Source organism: Bubalus bubalis, chromosome 4, assembly GCF_019923935.1.
Source record: "Bubalus bubalis isolate 160015118507 breed Murrah chromosome 4, NDDB_SH_1, whole genome shotgun sequence".
NCBI lineage: Eukaryota > Metazoa > Chordata > Mammalia > Artiodactyla > Bovidae > Bubalus > Bubalus bubalis.
The window spans coordinates 12,029,744-12,053,513 of NC_059160.1; the positions used below are offsets into that span (position 1 = coordinate 12,029,744).

The 23,770-nt window shown below is 43.2% G+C and overlaps 1 protein-coding gene across 16 annotated transcripts in view; it reads right to left on the reverse strand.

The window, feature by feature from the left end:
• ERC1 (ELKS/RAB6-interacting/CAST family member 1) overlaps window positions 1–23,770 on the reverse strand; it is a 271,526-nt gene that overhangs the window by 120,193 nt on the left and 127,563 nt on the right. For 12 of the 16 annotated variants that reach the window (XM_044940924.2, XM_044940926.2, XM_025282955.3 and 9 more), the window contains one exon: window positions 14,353–14,484. The exons of the other annotated variants lie outside the window; for them this stretch is intronic. In XM_044940924.2, the coding sequence (XP_044796859.1) occupies window positions 14,353–14,484 (132 nt within the window). The remainder of the gene's footprint in view (window positions 1–14,352; window positions 14,485–23,770) is intronic. 16 annotated transcript variants of the gene reach the window in all.

Sequence of the window (23,770 nt, forward strand, 5' to 3'; positions counted from 1 at the left end):
TGCTCTGCCATAGGGCAGCCGTGTCCAAAACAGTCCTAAGACAGCTTTCCACGACTGCATCTAACGATCCCTCCGGGGAGCATTCCCAGGCCCACTTCTGCATCTTTCTATCCTTCTTTTCCCCCCCTTTTCTTCCCCCATCCAGATAATCCTCCCCCATGTGCCAGGCAGAGTGTTATACCACCAGGGCTTGACAGACATACATGCTTCCCGACTGCCCTTGTGCTCAGAGTCCACACAAAGATACAATCATTCATTAATCACATTCAGCAATGTGCAATCATGAATAGATTCATGTAAGGAAGCACAGGATGCCATGAGGATAAGCAGCGTGAGGCCTTCATCCATGCTGTGGGGGACCAAGGGAAAGATCCCCCAAGGAAGTCAAGGAGCTGGTGCGGAGGAAAATAGTACTCCAGCCCCTGGGCCTGGCGTGTTTAGAAGCCCTGAAGTGCGAAAGCGCATGTCTATCTGAGAAGACAAAAAAGATGAAAGCAAAGCCCTGAGAACATGGGAAGAAGGGAGGCCATGTGCAGCAGAGGCAGGAAGCGGTCAGACGCAGAAGGACTGAGAAGTCCTCACGAGGGGTTTGGGCTTTTCTCCCCAAAGCAACAAGAAGGTACCGAAGGACGGGACGAAACAGGAGCAAGAGGATTTCGAGTTAAGATCAGGATGACTAAAACAATGGACCAAGGAATCTAAGCTGAACAGAGAGGGGCTAGGATAAAGTGCAAAAAGACACAGGGGCTCTAACGACACACAAAGACAGCTGTCGTGGGACCTTGAAAGCTGAGGTGACAGGAAAAGTGATCTGAGAGGAAGGCGCTGTCATGAGGCGGTTGGAGGTGGACTACGGTAATAAGGTCAAGGATGTCTGATGTGGGATGAAGAAAGGCCGTGGAGGCCGTGACCTCTCGGGCCAGGAAGTGGAGAGGACAGACAGAATGGTCATCCATGTGGGTGCTCAAGTCAGCGAGGCAGGAAATACTTCACAGAAAAGCTTCACACCACAGCTGAATAGCCTGAGCCCTGAGGAAGCAGAGGCTCCCATAAGGCTGTGCTGGACAGCGGTATGAAGGGCAACAGGAAACAGGACAGCTGAGAGTCCGTCCTCCAACCCCGAGGTGCAGAATAAACATTTGCTGATCACCAGATGGGCTTGCCAGGTGGCTCAGAGGTAAAGAAACCACCTGCCAGCTCAGGAGATGCAGGTTCGATCCTTGGGTTGGGAAGATCCCCTGGAGAAGCACATGGCAACCCACTCCAACATTCTTGCCTGGAGAATCCCATGGTTGGAGGAGCCTGGTGGGCTGCTGTCCACAGGGTCACAAAGCATTAGACACAACTTGGTGACTAAACAACGGCCATGATCACCAGAAAGGGTTGTCAGGAGATCCCAGGGGAAAGGCCAGATTAATAGGCAAAGAAGGTCAAAGTGGCTCCAGAAGTAAAGTAAGAAGGTAAGTGCCAGGGCCTGGAGCAGAGCAGACACTCAGTGAATATTTGCTGAAGGGGTGAAGGAAGAGACATCTGTTTACAGATTCATAAAAGGGAAAAAGGAAACATAAAAGGGAAAAGAGGAGCTGAAGAGCTAGATTAAGGCAAGAAAGCCCTGAATAGTGTGGGGGTGATGGAGCAGAGCTCAGATGATCAGGGGCTGAGGCAGACGGGGTCTGGTAAAATCCAAGATGAGAGGAACAGTAAAACTAACTGCACTAGGTTCCCTGAAGAGGGCGGGCACTTCAAAATGAATCAGATGCTACCAAAATAGGAACTTACAAGTTTTGTTTAGTTTCCATTTAAATGCACATGACTTATATGATAGCCTTAGTTTTAACTTCCTATGCTGTTTATTGAAAATAAGATATAAGTGATTCTTGAGGTGACCTAATGGTAGCAAAGAGCACTGAATTAAGCAGCGTGTTCTCTGGGAACTGTCAGATACCACTGCTGTCTGTTAGCCTCCTGACACTATGAGGAACCCAAACTTTAGCACAAGTCGCAAAGAAGAAACTGCAGAAACTTCCACTTGGCTGGGGAGTCCCTTGATTTCTTGCCTTCTGATGCACTGCTGGATTTCTCCAACAGTGCCAAATAAAATCAGCAAATGATGAGACTCCCCTGGTGGTCCACTGGCTTAGACTCCATGCTCCCAGTGCAGTAAACCCAGGCCTTGGCCAGAGGGCTAGAGCTCACATGTCCTAACTACAACCTGGTGCAGTGACATGTGTTTAAAAAATATACATATATTTTAAAAAAATCAGCAAATGACACTTTAAATAACTAATGTGCTCCCATGGGTGAGAAATGTACAAAAAAAATTTTTTTTAATGTCCTTCAAAATAGGCTTCACATTCCCCTAGGATGCTCCATAATGTCTGATGCTGCATGTGGCTCCCGAACACCCATACTGTTAAAGCCAACTCGCCAAGAAGCTAGATTCACGTTGACTGGCTGTGCCCCTCCGCTGGCGGCTGCCTTTACCTTTCCAGGAATAGCACGCTGTGGCTGACACATCTTCAACTGGAGATAAATTTGAAAAGAGTGGAAACACAATAACGTGAAAGAAATGCTTCTTTTTCAAGCCGTCTCAATTTTCGCAGAGGGCGTGGGTAGATAAATCCTATATTAAGTACTCATTACTCCACTGTGGAGCCTGAAAACTCAGACATCAATAAAATGTGGGTGCATGTTATTAAAGCAAAGCAAAAACGTCCTCCTGCTGGGAGAACTTCCATCATCTGAGTCACAGAGGCTGGAAAGAGGCTGTGGAGGGGCCAATGTTTATCTCATGATCGATTCTATTTAGGTGATTTCCTGGTAACACAACATCAAAACTAAGAGCTCAAAATCTGAAACACTGAAAACTATTTTTTTTTTTTTTGCGGAGACCATTACTTGATTAATTTCTCCTATAAAATGCTTATTTTAGCAACAAATAGCTTGTACCAGAATCAAGTAAAATATAAAATTAATAATTTCCTGGGTCCACATAAACTGCATGGCTCCTCTTCTATACCTGTGAGAAAGGAGGGCAGAGATAATCTAGATGACTTTACATTTTCTTTCTCCAGTGAAGAAGACGCAGCAACCATCATTTTACCTCTTCTGCACCTGGGTAAGTTAACTCAGGAAAAGAAACACAAAAAGAACCAGGACAAGACTTCTCCTTGAACTGCGAGCTCTGGTAAGTTCTCTCCTGAAAAAAATTTTTTTGTGCACTGCTGGAAAGTCAAAGTGAAAATGTCAGTCGCTCAGTCGAGTCGGACTCTTTGTGACCTCATGGACTGTAGCCCGCGAGGCTCCTTTGTCCATGGAATTCTCCAGGCAAGGATACTGGAGTGGGTAGAGCCATTCCGTTCTCCAGGGGCTGTTTCCGACCCAGGGATTGAACCCGGGTCTCCTGTGTTGCAAGTGGATTCTTTACCACTTGAGCCACCAGGGAATAGATACAGAACACACCAGGACACAGAAGACGCTAGGAGGGCTGTGCAAGCTGTCTAGGTTTTGGGGAAGACATTTCCTTAAAGTTAGTTGGCTACACATATGTATAGAATCTAGAAAAATGATACTGATCAACCCATCTGTGGGGCAGGAACAGAGACACAGACACAGAGAACAGACTTGTGGACCCAGCGGGGGAAAGGGAGGGTGGCGTGAACTGGGAGAGCAGCACTGACATACAGACACTCCCATGTGTAAACAGACAGCTGTGGGAAGCTGCCGTGCAGCACACGGAGCTCAGCTTGGTGCTCTGTGCTGACCCAGAGGGGCGGGGTGAGGGGTGGGTGGGAGGCTTAAGAGGGAGGGCATATATATATATATGTATAGCTGACATACTTTGCTGTACAGCAGAAACTAACACGACACTGTAAAGCAATTATCCTCAAATTAAAAATAAATTTAAAAATTTATATGGTCACTTCACAGGGAGAAAACCTTAATTCAACTTTATTACAGAAAACAACAGTCCTCTTCCTAGCATGAAGTCAGAACATTTAGAGCTAGAGCCCCCTCCTCTAAGGTCAAATGCACAATCTGCATGAAACAGTTTCAGACTGTTTCCTTAAGTTTTCACCAATAAAAACAAAAACTTATTGACATTTTAACTGGAAATTTTAAACCCTATCATTTGTACTGCTAAAAAAAACATCAAGCAGCTACCTAGAAGTAAAAAGTGCTACTTCATTAATTAGAGATATATGTTGTAGAGAAAACATGATTTCAATATAACCCTTGGAAAAAATGGTTACAAAGAAAATACTGGCAAAAGACAGTTATTTGTCTGTATAAAAAGTTTATTATTAGCTAAAGGAGAAAAGTAAAAGTGTGGGATTTAATGTCTGGCAACCCAAGGACACAAAGAGAGAACTCACACGTGAGCATGCACACACTCACAGACACTACACAGGATTGTTCTGGTCTGGCCGTAATAAACGAGGCTCAACATCTGTGTCCTGCCTTTACAGAAAACCAGAACACCTGTCGGGGTGATAACTGACTCCACACAGGTGAGAGCACAGAGGCCTAGAGGCACTAGGGGCCTCGCCCTCCATCACAGCTAACAAACAGAAGACGACACAGCACCCATGTCACCTGATTCTGGCTCAGAGCCCTGCACACCTTCATTCACTCAAGAGGGTGGAGGCCATAGGAAGAGACCACTGAGCACCGAGGCAGAGCTTGGGCCATGCCACACACACACACACACACACACACACATGAGAATTCTCTGCTGTGCAAGACCAGCCCCGCTGTGCAGATTTCTCTAGGAAAATAGGTTTCATTAAAAACATCCAGGAAGGCGCAGCCAAGAGGAACATAAACTGCATATAAACACCAGCGGGAAGCCATCTGGCTCCCACGACTGTACCTTTGTCTGCATTTTGGATGACTGCCTCTGTCGTCAATAACTCAGTTTATCAGACTGCTCAGGAGGAGAGTCCAGGGTAAGGGCCAAACACCCCGAGAACGCAGTATGAGCAAACAGATCATCATCCGTCGCAGACCTGCCAGGAAGATTCCGTAAGCGCCTCCCAGTACAGCAGTCACACGTGGTGGACACAAGCGTAACAACTGCTGCTTGGAAATCCAGGATCTACAGACTGCGGCCCTCAACTCTGGGCTCAACGCGAGGCATGCCAAAGTTTTATTCCTTCTCCACTGCAGTCACTATTTTCTTTTCTTATTTTATTTTTAAACTTTACAAAACTGCATTAGTCTTTCCAAACATCACTATTTTCATTTAACTTCTGAAAATGCAGATGTGGTCTTTTTGTTGAATAAAAAGAAAAAAAATCAAGCTGAAATTCAGAAACATACTTCCTGAAGTTCCAGGATAAATATAAGCATGTACTATTTTATCAGAAAGCTTCTAAAAGGAAGACGGGAACAGAGAAAGACAAAAAGAAGTTGTCTTTTAAAGAATTACTTCACAAATTAAAGTGATTCTTAATTTCTTTTTAAGAATTACTTTACAAATTACTGATGAATATAGGGATTTTTTTGTGGGGGGGATCATAACCATCACATGTGTTATTTCCTGGGGGCTTCAGTTTTCCTTTCTAATTTCTTTAGCTGTTGTCTACTGACCCCATCTGGCAAAACGAGAGAGGAAGTTATACTGGCCCAAGCTTCTGGTAAGTCTAAATTATTCATTTTATGTAGGAAGAAACTAAGAAAACAGAAGCTCAGGGTGGAAGAATTTGAGGGTTTCTTAGTTTAACCCTTCTACAATACATATGGTAAGAGGGGAACCCCGTAAATTACAAAAGGTCACGGCACTCGATTAATAACTGGAAGACCTCACGTTGCTGCCTTTTCCTTGTTATCATAAAGATGCTTGTTAGGATTCTGATCTGCTATTACAAGTTTTATTAAAACTGAGATTTCTGCTTGCTTGCTTGTTCAATAATGATACAAAGATTATTTCAAAAGTGTATCCAGCATAACTGGATAAGATTTTAAATAGAACAAACTTAAGTTTTTAAGTACAGAGTTAGTAAATATAGAGAAATGTCAGTTTAAACCACGCCAATCAGCCTTGAGATCATAGGTTGTTGCTGTCTCTCATTCTTACGATCAACATCCAGAACTAGTTTCTAACTAAAGGGGGATAAAAATTACAAGGAGAGACTGAAGGACAGTTTTTAAAACACACTGAGAGTTTCATTTTAATTTACGTCTGATTTATTCCGCATTTGTGAAGGTGACTACAGCATTCAAACACTTTCAACTCTTTTTCGAATGTTCGCTGAGACACTTGAGTCTTTAGACTTGCTGTTATTTGAACATATTTGGGTGATTTCCACCAACAAGTGGATTGAAATGCAGAATAATATTGGGTTGCCATCATTGCAGACTGTATCATTCCTTTAACTTAACACGCATTTCATACATCTCTCTAAGATCAAAAGGAGAAGTCTAAACACAGAGATTTCTGCTACGGCTGGGTACGGCGTTTAACTGCTTCTTTCAACCAGCCAGAGATGGCAGGACCCTCCTTTGAAGTGGCAGCACTGGTGGCCTTTGAAGTCCCCTGTCAACTGCAGAGAGGCTCTGGTAGGGTTTGCCTTGTAGCCAGCTGTCACCGTGAAGGCAGACATGACGTATTTCCAGCAGTCTCACTTCAGTCTGTCAAGTGCCTCATTTCATAACCAGTCACCATAACAAAGGAGACCCGAACTCGGACACCAGAGCAACCATCTACAATGAAACTTACTAGGTGCATCTTGAAGGAGCCTAATTTAAATGCTGGAATGATTACACACAGCGAAGAGATCATGGCTGCGAATTTAACTGTCACATCTCCTCAGACCCTTGAATGTTAAACACGTAGCTTCCATATGTTTATCAATAAAATGTTTAATGACAACAGCATCTTCAGTGTTTGCACTGATGAAATATGATGAAGTCTGCAGAAATCAGTGAACTGCTTTAAAAGCACAGTTTACGTTGCTGACAACCAAACTTTCTTACATTGTTGTTGTTCAGCTGCTCAGTTGTGTCCGACTCTTTGCAGCACGCCAGGCTTCCCTGTCCTTCACTTCACAAACCCCTATCCTGGAGTTTGTTCAAACTCATGTCTATTGAGTTGGTGATGCTATCTATCTTATCCTCTGCTGCTCCCTTCTCCTTTTGCCTTCAATCTTTCCCACCATCCGAGTCTTCCAATGAGTAGGCTCTTCCCATGAGGTGGCCAAAGCAGTGGAGCTTCAGTTTCAGCATCAGTCCTTGCAATGAGTAATCAGGGTTGATCTCCTTTAGGACAGACTGTCTTGCTGTCCAAGGGATTCTCAAGAGTCTTCTCCAGCACCACAGTTTGAAAGCCATCAATTCATATGACATCTCATATTTCCCCATTATTTCACAGCATACGTTTCTAGTCATTTACTAAAGCTGTCCAAACTATCTTCAAGAGGAAAACCTGAAAGTAAATTGGAAAATTATGGACAGACTACGCTCCTGCACTGACCTAAGACATGCTCTCGGAGAATGAAGAATCCGGTGGCCGGAATGATGACCACATGGCCTGCCTGTTAGTAGGCTGTGGCAGCCTCAGCTGATGCAGATGCTACAAATTCCAGGCCAGGTGAGGGGAGGGGACAAGGATTTTCTCAAGTGACAAGGATGAAAACTTGTATGAAGCATATGTATGAAAACGGTTACTTAAGCATGTCACCACTGTTGCCGGATCAACCAGGTAGGGTCTATGGATTCTAAGTTTCTTTGGGGCCTTGGACTGGTGGGACCAGCCCTCCCTATGGGGCTGTCAAGGGCCATGGTGGAGACAAGAGAAGTGTCAGGTTGCTGATGTCTACTGACTGCCTGTCTCTAAGTGCTGTATACACACAGCCTCTCCTCACGTGGCAGGTGCACCATGTTACGCCAGCACCTTCGCAGCACTACGTACACACCAGTGCCCTTCTCCGACCGCTCAAGGAGCTGAGGCAAAGCAACTCGCCTGAGGTCACAATCTGTAAGTGGTGGATCCATAATTCCAACCAAGGCGTCTAGCTCGAGAGCCCACTTCTTAGCCACCAGGCACGACGGTTTCCCTGCAGCTCTGGAGGGGCCTCTGAACCCGAGTCACAGCACAGAGTCTCGGCACCTGAGCTGTCACTCCTGCCCTTCTCGGACTCGACTCCCCTCCCACCAACAGCGCCTAAGTTCCGCAGGATAAGAGCGCTTTCTCAGATGAGATGAAAAAGCCTGAGGGAAAGACTGGTTGGACGGTGAGAAATCAAGAGCTCTGAATTTGGATGGCTTCTGGTTGAGATGGCAGTGAAATACTGGAGTAAAGATACACGGCCGATATGAAGGAGACTTCGCTTGCATCTCAGATGAGAGAACTGAGCTGAAAATACAAACCTGATGTGGTCACAATTCTACCACCATATAATACAGCTAACATTCTTCAGCAAAGCCCAAAGAATAACCTAGAATGGATAAATAAACAAAGCCTCTTCTTTGCCTGACACTAAATAAGACTGAGCGCGTGCATAAGCCACCTCCTCCAGGAAGCCTTCTGTGAATCTCTCTGCACTGGATTACATGCTGCCCTTCTGCTTCTAGTTTTTTTTTTTAAGTGAAAGTGGGTTTATTTAGAGAGACAGACGCATTTCATGGGCACAACGCTGTCCCTCTCAGAAGGTGAGAGTGGTCTTTCCTCTTCTACTTGTAAAGCCCTCTATTCAGATCCTGACCAGTGGCACTTAGCAAACTGAACCATGATTAAAGACAGGTTCATTCTCCAATCTTTCCCAATAAACGTGAACTTCCTGAGGCACAGGCTGTATCCTGTATCTTCTTGTTTTCAATGCTCAGTATCTGGAAAAATATATGGTATTCAATAAATGCTTATGGAAAAGGCAGCATAAGTGAAAGTATTTTATTTTCTGAGCATGACTATCAATTTAAACATGAGGAAAATATAATTTGCTATAAATACTCAGATCAGTACAGGATTAGGTTTATAAAACCAGATTACAAGCTATCCATTTTGGCAGCAGCTGAAAGTAAGAAGACGATGGGAAGGCTGGGGAGTCCAGTCACAAGCCCACTGCTGCACCGTCTTCTCCAGGCCGCCCAGCTACCAGCCCTGCTTCATGGCGCTACCCGGTCCGTGTGAAACAGTGCTCTCTCTATCACGGCGATAACTGCTATGGAACTGACTGGGCAGACTCACAGCCGTAGGGGATTTAATAAATCCTTAAGAATAAAAACTCTGATGCTGGGAGAGACTGGGGGCAGGAGGAGAAGGGGACGACAGAGGATGAGATGGCTGGATGGCATCCACGACTCGATGGACATGAGTTTGAGTAAACTCTGGGAGTTGGTGATGGACAGGGAGGCCTGGGGTGCTGTGATTCATGGGGTTGCAAAGAGTCGGACACAACTGAGCGACTGAATTGAAGAATAAAAACAGGACACCTGGCAGCAGCCACTGTGCAGACCCCACCCGCCTGCGTTGAGCGCCCCTTCCTCTGCAATCACACCTGACAAACCAGAGTGAGGAAGACAGAACCGCAGAGAAAAATTTACCACCTTCAGAAGTGACAATCGAGCAGGAGAAGCAAGCAGGCGGGCTGTAACGAGGCGTGTGCTGCCCATATGCACCAGGCACTACACAAAAGGAAGCGGCATCACGTTCAGGCGACTGTGCTGCCCATGTTCACACCAAAGAACCAAAAACTACTGGCAAGGAGGTGCGCCTGCCTCTCCCTTCTGCTGGCCTAGCTGACCGGGACGGGAGAGGACTTGCAAGCTGAAGGGAGCACCTCGGGGCACGACAGGGAGACCTGGAGTGGAGACGACAGTGGTCCAAGGTGTCCTGCAGGCTGTGAAACGCACTTCAGTCAGGTGTCACATTTTTGTTCAAATAATTTTTAAAATCTGTACAATTTTAATATGCAAATAAAAATGTTTTAAAAATCTGTGTTAAAAATAAAAAAGATATCCAGCAAACCATTGGTAAAACCTCATTATCTTCTAGGTCAAGAATTTACACTTAACACACATGCCAAACAATGGCAAAATGGCAATTAAAAAAAAAAAGTATTGCTATTATAAATGAGCTCTGAAAGTAAAATAGGTAGTGAGGTGAAGTCGCTCAGTCATGTCCGACTCTTTGCAACCCCATGGGCAGCAGCCTGCACCAGGCGCCTCTGTCTACCACGTGTAAAACAGATAGCTAGTGAGAAGCCATTACATAGCACGGGAAGCTCAGCCTGGTGCTCTGTGATGACCTAGAGGGGTGGGACGGGATGGCAAGGGGGGGCCAAGAGGACAGGTGTGCACATACAGCCAAGCCATGCGGTTATACGGCAGCAACCTGCACTGCTGTATATCACAACGTTATAAAGCGATTATACTCCAAAAAAACAGACGAAGGGACTTTTAAAAAAGTAAAACTCAGAACTCATGCACATATTAGTCATATTGAGAGGAGATATTTTCATTGCTCAAAATATTAAAAAAAATATACTTTAGGAACAGATATAAACCCAACTTACTGAGTGACAAGGAAAAAGTCTTGCTATTTTAGAGGCGTTCTTTAACATTTAGTTAGCAATGTGCTCTTTTAGAAAATAAATTTACTCTGGAAGAATACCAGCAAAGATATTTACAACATTCAAGTGCTAAAAAACAAAAACAAAACCATGTCCAAAATTTTACCTTCACAGCAAGATTGCTGAAGGTAGACGTTGCTTCTACCCCCCGGCAACTCTGAAACTGGTTTACAAGAGAGCAATTTTTTACTCTGTGTTCATACAGACTCTCGAACAAAACACAAAACCTGCCACAAGTTGAGCAGAGTGAAGTTTCAGAAGAAGAAAATCATGTGGAAAAGAACAAATCAAAGGTGAGAGAACCCCCCGAGTTTCCCCCTCAGTATGATTGAGTCCCTTCATCCTCTCCATCTGCTAACACAGGTGAGGGGAGGGCTTCCTTCCCTGGATCATTGCCCCGCCTCCCTAAGTGTGGGGCGTGGTCTCCACGTAGGGCAGCAAGTAGCAGGAACACTGGTAAATAAGGGGGTCCTGTTAGAACACAGGAAAGGCAGAAGGATCATCTTCCTTTGATGGGTTTCCTCTGCTCGTGCTTGAAAAGGTTCTGCATTTTGTTTTAATGACAGTTCCCAATTTCCCATTGCTCCTTGAGAAATTCAAGATGCACAGATCCTCCTTCTATCAGGAGGGGCATTTCTTGTCAGAGGCTAAATTGAGGCAAGAGACTGAGATGTTGGACCTGAGGAAGATAGTGAGTACTGCGGCTGACCAAAAAGTTTGTTCTGTCAGGGAATACGTTCTTTAGTACAGTTCTTGGTGAAAATGAAACATAGGCCTTTTATTTGTACTTAAAACCAAACGAACTTTTTGGCCAACCCAATAGAATGTCCCTAGCCAAAAAAGCCATTTTAAGATATTTTAAACAAATACTTGTAGATTACTTTGGTGCAGGTGCATACAATTAATACATTCAGGCAAATTAACAGTAGGATTAGAAGACAGATAAAAAAAAAAAACAAAAAACAGGGACGGATGATGAAAGCTGGAGAGGACAGTGGGTGAAGGCTATGTGGCCCCAGAAGAAACAGATATAAAAGCGGTGTCTTCATACCTTAAACCACTTAAAGCCCAAATGACGGGTCTCATGCAATATTTCACTCAACAGCTTCAGACAGGCAGTGAGAAGCAGAATGGTGGAAAGAAGATAAACAAGAAAGAGAGAAAGAAAAAGGCATGCAATTAAAAGCAAATTATTTACAACCACTTCAAAAGATATTTCCAGTTTCTTACAAAGCTCAGTTTCTTACAAAGGGAAGACTATAGTCTTCCCTACAATCCAGCAATCACACTCCCAGGTATTTACCTAGATGAGTTGAAAACTGATGTCCATACAGAAACCATGGATGTTTACTGCAGCTTTATTCACAATTGGCAAAACCCTGGAAGCAACCAAGGTGTTATTCAATAGGCAAAGGAATAAGAAAATTGTGACACATCCATGAGGTGGAATATATTCAGAGAAAAAAACAAAATAAGCTCTCAGGCCACAAAAAGACGTGGGATAACTTTCAATGCAGAGGCTGAAGGAAAGAATCCAGTCAGAAAAGGCTATAGGAAAAAGATTAGGGAGGGGGGAGGTAGGGGTAGCGGGAGATGAAGAGGGGGAGCGTGGGGCGTTTTTAGGGACTGAATCTACTCTATAGGATCCTGTGATGATAGATACATGCCATTAAGGACTCAGTAAAACCTGTAACATGTGTAACACAGACAGTGATCCAAGATGTAACCTATGGACTAGTTAATAAAGTATCAATACTGGCCCATCAATTTTAACAACTGCATCACATCAACACAAGATGTTAACAGAAATGGAAACTGAGGTTTAGGAAGGCGGATGTGGAAAAACTGTATGTTGCTCAACTTCTCTCTAAACTAAAAAACTGATCTAAGTATCAATCAGCCCCAGAAAGCAAATTATAAGCAGCTCACACAGTAGCCTAAAAAAGAACATGTAACAGCGGTCTTTATACGTGATTTATTACGAATCGCCAACATTTCTACATGATCTTTGGGAGAAAAGTTGTTGTTAGTCACTGCTTGACCCTTGCAACCCCATGGACTGTAACCTGCCAGGCTCCTCTGTCCGTGGGATTTCCCAGGCATGAATACTGGAGTGGGTTGCCATTTTTTTCTCCTGGGGATCTTCCCGGCCCAGAGACTGAACCCACATCTGCGCTACAGGTGGATTCTTTATCATCTGAGCCCACAAGGGAAGCCCCTGGTATGGAAGAAGAAAAAGTGAAAGTGAAGTCGCTCAGTCGTGTCCGACTCTTTGCAACCCTGTGGACTGTAGCCCACCAGGTTCCTCCGTCCATGGGATTCTCCAGGCAAGAGTACTGAAGTGGGTTGCCAATTCCTTCTCCAGGGGCTCTTCCTGACCCAGGGATTGAACCCAGGCATTGCAGGCAGATGCTTTAACCTCTGAGCCACCAGGGAAGCCCAGAGTATGGAAGACTTGTCACTAAATGATCCCAAAGCAGAAAAAAATATCTTGATAGAAAAACAACAACACTGTGGCGGATTCATTTTGATATTTGGCAAAACTAATACAATTTTGTAAAGTTTAAAAATAAAATAAAATTAAAAAAAAAAAAAAAAGAAAGAAAAACAACAAACCAGGGGTGGGGGGAATATTCTGAAAAGAAAAAGGAAAAATGTAAAAAAGGTAATACCCAAGAAAATCCCTCCTTGCCCTTGGACAGTGGCTGACACCACCCTGTTCTCTGAGGCTGTCCACTACCCCAGGATCTGTTTAACATTAATAAATACTCAAATAGAAAGTGGGCCACGAAATTTATCTAAGAATAGAGTGCTAAAAGAAACTCATTCTGGAAAGACTGATTTTCTGTCAACTTTGCTAATAAATGTCAGTCTTTCTACACTTGACACTGAAGAAGCCACATGCCCGTGTCTAACGTATGAGGGGACTGCCTGGTGGACACCATGACATGTCGGCTTTGCAAGGCACCCTTCTCTCTGGCTATGAAGTACCCTAGTTCATAAAGAGCCATGGTGGTCTGAGCAAAGGGCTCTCCGGGAGAGTCATGTCACCCTCTCAGTGAACCCTGTTCACCTGGTTTAGCACTTATGCTTCTCCAACAAAGAGATGGAAACACTGAGAAAATTGCGGTGAGAGCCTTCACTTGTTGAAACTATTTCTTCCTCTCACACCTCCCACCTTTATTCTTCCTAATAAAAAGTTTAACGCAAGGGTATGAGGTTCTAAAAAGATGTATAAAAACAGAGAGAACAGACAGCGGCAGAATTCTTTACCAAGTCACCTCAAGGTGGAGACACAATGATCTGGGACTCCAGGTGTCATGACACCAATGTCCCTCACACCTGTCATCAACCTCAACTTGTTACAACTTTTAACTGCTCCCGTGGACGAGACAGACTACAAAAGAAACGTTCTGCTCTTTGAATCACGTCTGGCTCAGAAACATGTATGTGTTCCCATCCCATTTAAAAGCAGAGTTGTGCTTAGTCTGGTAACACACAGGCAAATTCCATTCCATCTCATCAGATGTGTGTGTCAGCATACACATCAATACACACAAGTCAGCCCCAGACACTTAGAGCAGAGACCTCTGCGTGAACATGAATCAATTCTTACACGACTGTATCTCAAGTCTTATTTAAGTCTGAATACTTACACTCGATGATGCGTATTTGAAAGCCTGCAAACACATGTTATGTACAGTTCACCTAGACTATACTGGTTGGGCTTTACCTTTCCTCTACCCAGCAGCATGGCCTGTAACTGCACAAAATCGCAGACCTGTTTCTCAGCACTGGTCCTGGCTGACTCCTCCTGCGCCAGCACCATCTCTCGCTCTGCGGTTATCTGCACACTCTCTCTTAGGGCTTCTTCCAGCTCTTCAATCCTGTCATCCTTCTTACGGAGACTGTCCTGGAAAACGATGGAAGACTCGGTGAAGGAGGCTAATTGATTAACCCAAAGAGAGCCTATTTATCAAGAAAAGGGCTATCTGCTGATAAAATGTTCTCTTCAGATGTAAATCTAGGACAGAAAGATGTGGACACAAAAGAGAATAAGACAAGGGAAGAAAGAGTAAAGAAGCTCAAGAAGTATATTGTTATTGAGAGCAAAGCGTCAAGTGAATTAAGCAAGAGAAACCTGTGATGGACTTTCTCCATTAGCAGAGAGAAGGAAAATTGTGTTAGGCAGATAGGTAGCTAGCGCTTGATTAGGTAAAAACACAAAGCTGTTTTTGAACTACTCTCTAAACTGGGCTCAAGGCCAGCTTTGATGAAGCCTGAGTAATAAGACTCAATAGCAAAACATTCTTTTTCCCTCTGAATTTAAGCCTAGATGAAAAAGTTAAGTAAACAGCATGATTAGTCAGATTATATTCTACATACATACTGTTGGCAAACTAATTTTTAAAAGAAATAAATGAAAAAGGAGATTTTTCCCCTAATGATTTCAATAGAGCAAAAATTTTTCTCAATCTCATACAAGAAAACTACACATGATAACTGGATGTAGGTAACTGGTCTGCCTAAGGACAAGTAATTTGGTTAGACAACCAAAACCACTAGCCCTGATAATCTATACAAACTAAGAAGGAAGTTCTGGGGAGGTAAATATGGATTTCTATCAGAAAGGCAAACATGGCCTATTACACACAAATATGAATTACTAGCTGTGAATTCTTATGGCAAACACTGCCCAATGCTCTAACGAGTGACTGAAAACTACTGCAATGACAACATTAACAAATTCAAATAGCACTTACTCTTCTACCAATAGAGAAGACCAAACTGCGAATTGCAAGGAAAAAGAATTCAGGCTTGTGGCGGATCACTTTAATACCTAGGATATAAAGTGCTTATTTTTTATTTATTGTTCTGTAACAAGTTACCACACACTTGGCAGCTTATAGTAATGGAGAACAAATTGTCTACACAGTTTCTGTGGGTCAGGGGCAGTTTAACCTAACAGCTCTGGCTCCAGGTTCTCTGATGGGGGACAGCTGAGATGTCAGCCAGGGTTCAGCCCTCTGCTTCCCATACATGGGGGCAAGCTGGTGATGACCACTGGCAAAGGGCCTCCGAGGCTCCACTCCCCACGGCGCCTGGCATTCCTCAGTGCAGGTGACCCAGGAGGGCAGGGCATCCATGTCTCTTGTTCCAGCTTCAGAAGTCACATGTTGTCATTTCTGACACTTGCTACTATGCACGAGGGCTGCCCCCGACACAAGGCTACACAAGGGCCTGAGAACCAAAAGGGGAGGATGCTCTGGGGCTGTCTTGGAAGACAGTTTTCACGGTTCCCAAGGGTATGGCTCCAGTATAAGAAAAGTGGATTACTAATGAAGCAATGAAGACAGAAATTATCCAAAGTGCTTCTGAGAGAAACCTAACAGTTTGGACAACAGAGCCCTTACTGAAAGGACAGCTTTGGTTAGGAGATTATTTCAGCGTGGAAACCAAACAACACTAAATTAAAATGAAATCCAAACATACCGAAAATGTAAAAGGCTGATATTCAGAAGACTTCACAAAACTGAGTTACATATCAGCGTATCATTGGATATGAGATTAGCAAAATATGCATTCTGTCAAGATTTAGAAGAAAACCTGCAGTTGGCTTGAGTTCTAATGAGAGATGTTGAGGTTATGGTAAGAAATAAGAGTAATCCAACTTAAGTCAATGACAATTCAGTCCTAGGAATACACAACAATATGCCAATCAAAGTTCAACTGAAAAAAACTACTGGGTCAATGTCTACATAGCTATATAATAGAGGTTTCTTAATAAGTTGTTGTTGCTCAGTCACTAAGTCGTGTCCTACCCTTTGCCACCCTATGGACTGCAGCATGCTGGGCTCCTCTTTCCTCCACATTTCAGTGAAGTTCCTTTCTTTGAGGAATGGACCCATTTTTTTAAAGAAAATACGAGAATGAAATATTCAGAGTCTTGTTGACTCCCCCTAGGTATTGTCCTCTGTAATCTCCTGATCCCTCATGAATTTGCAGCATAAAGTCTATCTACTCTTTAGGCAGACAGGAGGAAAAGTCACAAAATTCTGCCAAAAACAAACCTAATTTGAAACTACAAAAAGAAGGCTGATTCGTCCTGTTTGGAGTTAACCCACTTTTTAGCATTCACCACTGGAAGAAAAATATGAAACTGCCAGCCTGAGGTCAGGGAAGCTTAAGCAGAGAAAGAGACTTTCAATCACTGGCTCTCAAACTGACTTTTCACATGGCTGAACTGATTCGTGCAACCCTAAACTTAAGACGTGTCCTGTGCGCTCCAGACAGCTCAGGAAAGAGCCAGGTGGAGACAGTAAAGGAACACGCCTCACCAGTTTAAGGAGCTGCTTTCACTTCAAATGAAAGAAGTGAATTTTATGTAGAATTCACTTCTACATAAAATACCTGTAGAATTTTATGTCAGCTGCCATAAGTGACATGTACGCTCCTCAATACTAACACAGGCCAGTTCTCTGGCTCTGGATTAGGCACTGCAGCCTGTTGTCATGCCAGCTCTGCTTACTAGCGGGGGTCCAGTGTGACCCCTTCATTCATAGAGGAAAGGGTTGGAGGAGGGGTTTCTGTGACTAGTTGGGTGGGGTGGGGGGGCAGTGGTGGGAGACGGGAGAGGGAGAAAGGAGAAGAGATGCTACCGAAGAATTCCTCCGACTCTTAAACAGCAAGCCTCCTACACTCACATAAGATTAGGCACAAGCTGCGACAGCTGTAACTCTGCTCAGGCAATTCCACAAGAAGACAGGGCGGACCTGCTGGCAAATCCCATAATCCCACCCCCCTGATTCCCTCCTCTGAACTTTGCTTCTTGACATCAGCTCTGTCAACATCAGCTTTGTGCCAGCTGTGAGACTACTCCCCACTGCCTGGCCTTCAGATCAAACGTTCAGAAAGAAAAGCAAAGGAAAAAGGAAAAAAAAAAAAAAAAGGAACAGCGGCAATTAAAAATTAATTTTTTGTTCCCTTCAAACATCTTCCTCAAAATTAAAAAAAAGGACTCAGTAATACAGTAACATAAAAAGAGATCACTTGATATGGACGGATCTCATTAAACTTTTCTCAGCAGGAGAAGGAAGGGCAGTGCAGACTTCATGAAGGACTCTGGAGGTAACAGCACCACGCACTCATCGCCCTGTCCCTGGTCCTGCCGGTGGAGGTCACTCACTCGGGTAAACGTTGAGAGCCGCTTCCTCTGGCGTAAACGGCACTCACCAGAGAGTTTAACTTGCGCTGAGAGATACTAATGTTAACCGCTATCCATCATCCTTAATGTGAAGAGACGGCAATTCTTTATCATCCTCTACCCCACTGCTTACCTTTGCTTCCTCCTTCTCAACCCCCAAGCACAAATACACATGAGGAAGATTTCATTAAAATCATTCAACATGTCAGAATTCAATGGCCAACTTCTCAGATGTTTAGTGAGGCGGGGGGTGGGGTGGTAAAAAATTGAAGCCAGATGCACTGATGAAGTCAATTGTAAGAAAGGAACGCTAGCCTAACACAGGGACAGAGTTTGGTTTCACACCAACTACTTTTTTTTTTTTTAAGGAAATGCCTTGGGTTAAAACGAAAGATATGTTTTTCTCCGCTTTCTTTAAAGTCACTCAAATATCTCCCACAGTTCAATTTGTTAAAAATCAAAGTCAAAACAAAAGCAGGTGCATTTCATTAAAGAAATGGAAACATATACACGAAAAGCAATGCTATATACATACATACATATATATATATAAAATGTGTATAGAACATCTAGGACAAACAGCCCACATGGATGGCCAGGTTCTCATCTTGAAAATTCTGGTAGCTGATTATCAGAAGCTTGGGCAAGGACGTGTGGTTTACTTAATCATAGGACATCTCCTCTGATCAATAATGCTTATAAAAAGTACAAGCACACCTTTTCCAAGTCTTCACCAAAAACCCCAAAGATAACCTTTTACTTAATGTAATAAAACAACTGATGTCATCCTAAGAGGGTGTCTCTTGTCTCTGAGGTCTTGGCAAAGGGGCTGCAGAGACACCTGCTTCTGCTCTCTGTTAAGGGCTCTTCACCTTCCAAATTCAGAGGAGGAGCTTCCACGATAACACAAAGGAAAGGATCAAACCATTTGTTTCACTGAAGGAGACCCCAGTACTTTTAAGAATTTTCCTGCCAAATGTAACGTTAACCACTCATCGTTTTATGGGGCTCATTCCTGAAATAAGCTCAAATGATGTGACTAAAAGTTCCCATAGAATAGGGCTAAACTTAACTAAAGGAAACAGCTTAGCAGGCCACACAGTTGTACTATCAGTAAACACTCTTTCCACTGGCTCTCAAATGGAACTGAATTCTGTCCGGGGGGGAACGTATCTATTGAGGACATTTCAGACATGGCAGAATTTCTTTAAATAATTTTAAGACTTGTTTTGCTTTTTTCTTAAATGGTAAGAAGGGGCACCGTTTGAGCTAAAAGCTTTAAAAAGTTACACATGTGCCAACAGTATGAGTAGGTGCTTTCCCTGCAGGAAAACATAATTTTCGGGTTAATTTCAGCAACTATCCACACACATGTAAAAACAGATGCTGATTTGTATGTACACTTTTCCTGTGCAATCCCTAATTCCATTTAAATGTATTAAGAACTCCATAAAAACCCACCTATGCTCACATTCTAGACAGAAGAAGCCCTAAGAAAAAAATTAACCAAAATGGAAGAAATGATGCAGAATTAAATCTTTAAATAGGTTGAGAAGATCTGTTAAGAAGAAGTCAAAATTTGTTTTTACAAAAACAAGGACAGTAACATCTGGCATGTGACACATCACGTAGTCTTTCTAGAAAGGTGTCAATCTTAATTTTTTAAACGGTTTTCTTAAATAATTATCCCCATGGCCAATGTAAAAACCAAGGATAAGTAGTCTTTATTTAACAAAAAAGTCTCTTACCAAAATGGAGGAAAAAAAATTTTCTACGTAGAGCAAATAAAATGTAATTTTGAAGAAAACACAAATGTTTCACTGATTCTGCACCTAAGAGGAGAATATGCCTAAATACATGGAAAACTGCTTTTTCCTATCTCTATCTCTACTCTCTCTGAAGTCTGTCCTCAATATTCACTGGTCTCAGGAGAGCTGGTTTGTGGAAGCTGCCGTGTCTTTTCAGCAGGCCCATCAGTCTCCCCGACAGTGCCCTCTCGAGGTTAAATCCAGACACCTACCTTTGTCATAAATAAAAACCGAGCACCAAACACTACTGGTGTGAGCCCCCTGCTCCCAGTTCAGTCTGCTCTGCCATATTAGAATGTGGCTAAAACCTGTAGTTCTGTCAAAAGACAAAGTAAGTGTCACTGCTGAAAGAAGAAAAATACATAAGGTGACTGACCATTCTGAACCAAGGGAGGATGGTGTTTCCTTCATTAAAATGTGAGAGGCTTGTAATGGTAACCTGTGAAAATTTTCAAGAATATTAGGATGCTAAATATAAGACCATTATACATGATTTTTAAAATCTGTTAACTAAATTTTTAATTTAATATTTATAATAATTATAGCTGTAATTAATGAACAGCTTGAGGCTTCCCTAGTGGCTCAGAGGGTAAAGCATCTGCCTGCAATGCAGGAAACCTGGGTTCAATCCTTGGGTCAAGAAGATCCCTTGGAGAAGGAAATAGAAACCCGCTCTAGTATTCTTGCCTGGGAAATCCTATGGTTGCAAAGAGTCGGACACGACTGAGCCAGTAACATTTTCACTTTTTTAATGTATGCAAAACATTAAGAAAGGCTAAAAAGAAATTTTAAAAAATAGCCCTGAACCTAAGATACAAACTAGACAAAAAGGGGGAAGGAAGGGAGGATTAAATAACAAACGGAGTTGGGGGGAGGGTCAGGATGGGGAACACATGTACACCCATGGCTGATTCATGTGAATGTATGGCAAAAACCACCACAATATTGTAAAGTAATTAGCCTCCAATTAAAATAAAAAGAAAAAAAATTTTTTTAAATCACAAAGGAAGATTTCTGAAACAGGATACTGAAAAATATAAAGCAGTAAAATATAATTAAACACACAGGCTGTGGAAAAACAGGGAAGACAGTAATCAGAACAGGGTAGAGCTCACCAACAAAAGTTCATTTTAAGCCAGAACCTTTAGGTGGTAAAACTAGAAATTCACAGAAAGATTGCCTAAGTAAAACAGTGTACATCAGAAAGCCAATAAACTATATTTAAGGAAGACCAACACCACCAGGTTGTATAGAATAGGGTAGCTATGCTAGTGAGTATCTCACCTAAAAATGAGCTAGAAAATACTTAAAAGACTGAAGCTCTCAAGGTCAGGCTAAGATGCTTGTGAATGAACAGTTTCTGACATCTACAGATGCAACTGAAATCAGTGAACAGTTTTCTATAGAGAACAATGTGCAAAGTACCAAGACAGGGTTCCCAAACTCAAATATGCAAAAGAGACAGCACACACACTAACAGCATGTAATAAATACAAGGTAAGAAAATGAGCTCTGAAATTAAAGCAGAAACAAACTGTAATGGAACTGCAACACAGAGTGTGATTAATTCCCACTGAGAGGAGTTAGGCAGGCTTTACCAGGCAGGGGACATTTGATCTGAACCTTAAAAGATGTGTAGGCTTTCAATACAAGGCTTTTCTAATCCCAAAATGACTATCGGTCAAATCAGCTAAGACCTGCTTCCCTATACTGTTTATCTGGGAGGCTTCCGTTGCTGGGGTTTATGTAATTCCAGCTCTTCACATGGCAATTACTCATGAATTGCACTATGTCGCATGGAATGTGGGCACTAAGGGAGAGGCAGGAATGGGAATGTAGAGGCAGTAGTGGAAAGTATGGCAAAACTCATTGCAGAATGTCAACAGAAGAGGAGCAATGATCAAAAAACACGACGGTGGGAAAGGCTCATCTCCAGTCTGTGCTCACTGTTTTATCATCCACGCCTGGCATTTGTGAGTATCGGCTGGAAGCGTAAAATGGTTTAAATGTTAGTATGCGTGGGTTGTGGCAGAGATCCTTTAAAGACCCTCTGTGTAACCATGTCTTAGAACAGTCGCATATATTCAATACATCTAAGCAGATACTCCAAAGATCTTGGAAGGTGCAGTGAATCTAGGTGAGCGTCCGACAGAAAAACTGGTCCAGGAAAGTGTCTGGATGGATGTGGGACCATCTATGGCACCCAAGGTCAAGAGGTCAGAATGGAAGGCACCCTCTTACCGAGCCTGGAGGGATTGCTGAGTACCCTCTCTTGACCACCCTGGATACGATGGACCAGAGCGTGCATGGATGCTGACCTCCTTCTCAGCCTCCCGGAAGCATCCCCAGTCTTCCCCTGACCTCAGGGATGCTGTACCTCCTTTTCCTCTCCTGCCTTGTCTGGCCTCCTCATTTTCGTTTGCTTCGAGTGCCTCTCCTAATTACTCTAGCTCTAAACAGTGAAGATGCCAAGGGTTCAGCTCTAACTCCATATTCTTCTGTCTGTATTTTATCTCTAGATGGTATCTGATTCTTACAAATCAAAACATGATTTCTGAGCTCAAGTCTCCAAAATTAACACCACCAGGCTTCTCTAAACTTCAAATATGCACACCCCACTGCTGGCTCAAACCTCCATTAGGAAAGCTCTCAGACAGCTTCACTTGTTGGAAATGGACATGTTCTCTTTCCCTGGAGAACCTGGTGATCTCAGCCTTGGGGCTATCCCATCAATTACTGAGCGCTGGCAAACACACAGTTCCCCATGCCAGGAGCCTACGAGCCATTCCCATTCCTGCCTCTCCCTTAGTGCCCACATTCCAATCTGTAAGAGAGTCTTGCCTTTTGACCTAAAGGTAACTCATCTCAAATTCACTCTCTCTTCTTTCTTCTCTTCACTACCAGAAAGCTCTCTCAACTCCCACCTTCATCTTACTATGGGGCCTCCTGCTGTTATCTGAGCTCCTTCAGAGGTGAGACCTTGGTCATCTCACATAATCACTATTTACACAAAGCACATGTGCAACACATATTTATTCACATATACTTTCTTTTTAAAAAATATTTTATTTGATTGCGCTGCATCTTAGTTGCAGCCTGGGTTATCTAGTTCCCTGACCAGGGATTGAACCCGGGATCCCTGCTTTGGGAGCATGGAGTCGTACCCACTGGACCACCAGGGAAGTCCTGGCATATACTTTCTTCATAACCACACTTATTCTAATCTGTATCCAAATACTGTAAAAAACAGTACTGTCGAAATGCAAAGCAGATCCTGTTCAACTTTACTTACATGGGCAAGGACTCATGGATATTTATTTCATAGGATGGATTAAATTAAAAAACTACTATTGCTTGTTCTTGACTCAACTTATTTCAGCACAGGACATGTTCCTCCAGGTTGGCTGCATGGTCTTCCCACAGCCCCCATCATCCTTCAGCTGAGCACGTTCCCACGCTCTGGAACCACAAGGTTGTCAAGGCTCACGTGTCTTTCCCTGCCCCAGCCCTGCAATCGACTGCTCCTGTAAGATGCCTCAGTTCATTTCACTGGAAGAAGGTGTGCAGAAACCAAAATCTGGGTGTTAGGTGTACTTGCTGCTTCTGAAGTACAGAGGCAGGAAATACATGCATTTATAATAACCCTGTGCAGACACACAAGCGTCTGTGTACTTCTGTGTCTGTACATAAATTTAACACCGTGAGTTCATACAAGTACTTCTGATTCCAGCCCTTTACGACTTTACTCACTTGCAGCTTCCTTCTTGAATAATGAAAAAACCCAACCTTCACTGTCTACAATGTATTTCTTTATCATAACATTTATGTTCTAATAATGCTCTTTTGTCTTTAGCTTCACAGTATTCAGGAAAATGGCTCCCAAATCTCTTTAGGTTCCTTCCTGCCTTCCCTACTCCTGTGAGTGTGGTTATGTTGCTCACTTATAAAACTGGTCCATTGGGTAGTGTTTGTCCTCCCCTGTGGGGTCCCCCCAACCCCACATCTAGACTGGTTTCTTTTCTCTAGTTTTTAAGAGGATGGGAAACAATTTCGGCTGTTAAGAGTCAGAGCTACACAGAGATAGGTGAAGAATCTCATTCTCCTTCAATTGACTGCCCATCTCTTTTTCCTCCTTTCCTACTAATCCTCTAACCACTCCCTTAGGCAACTGTTCCCTTTAGTTTCTA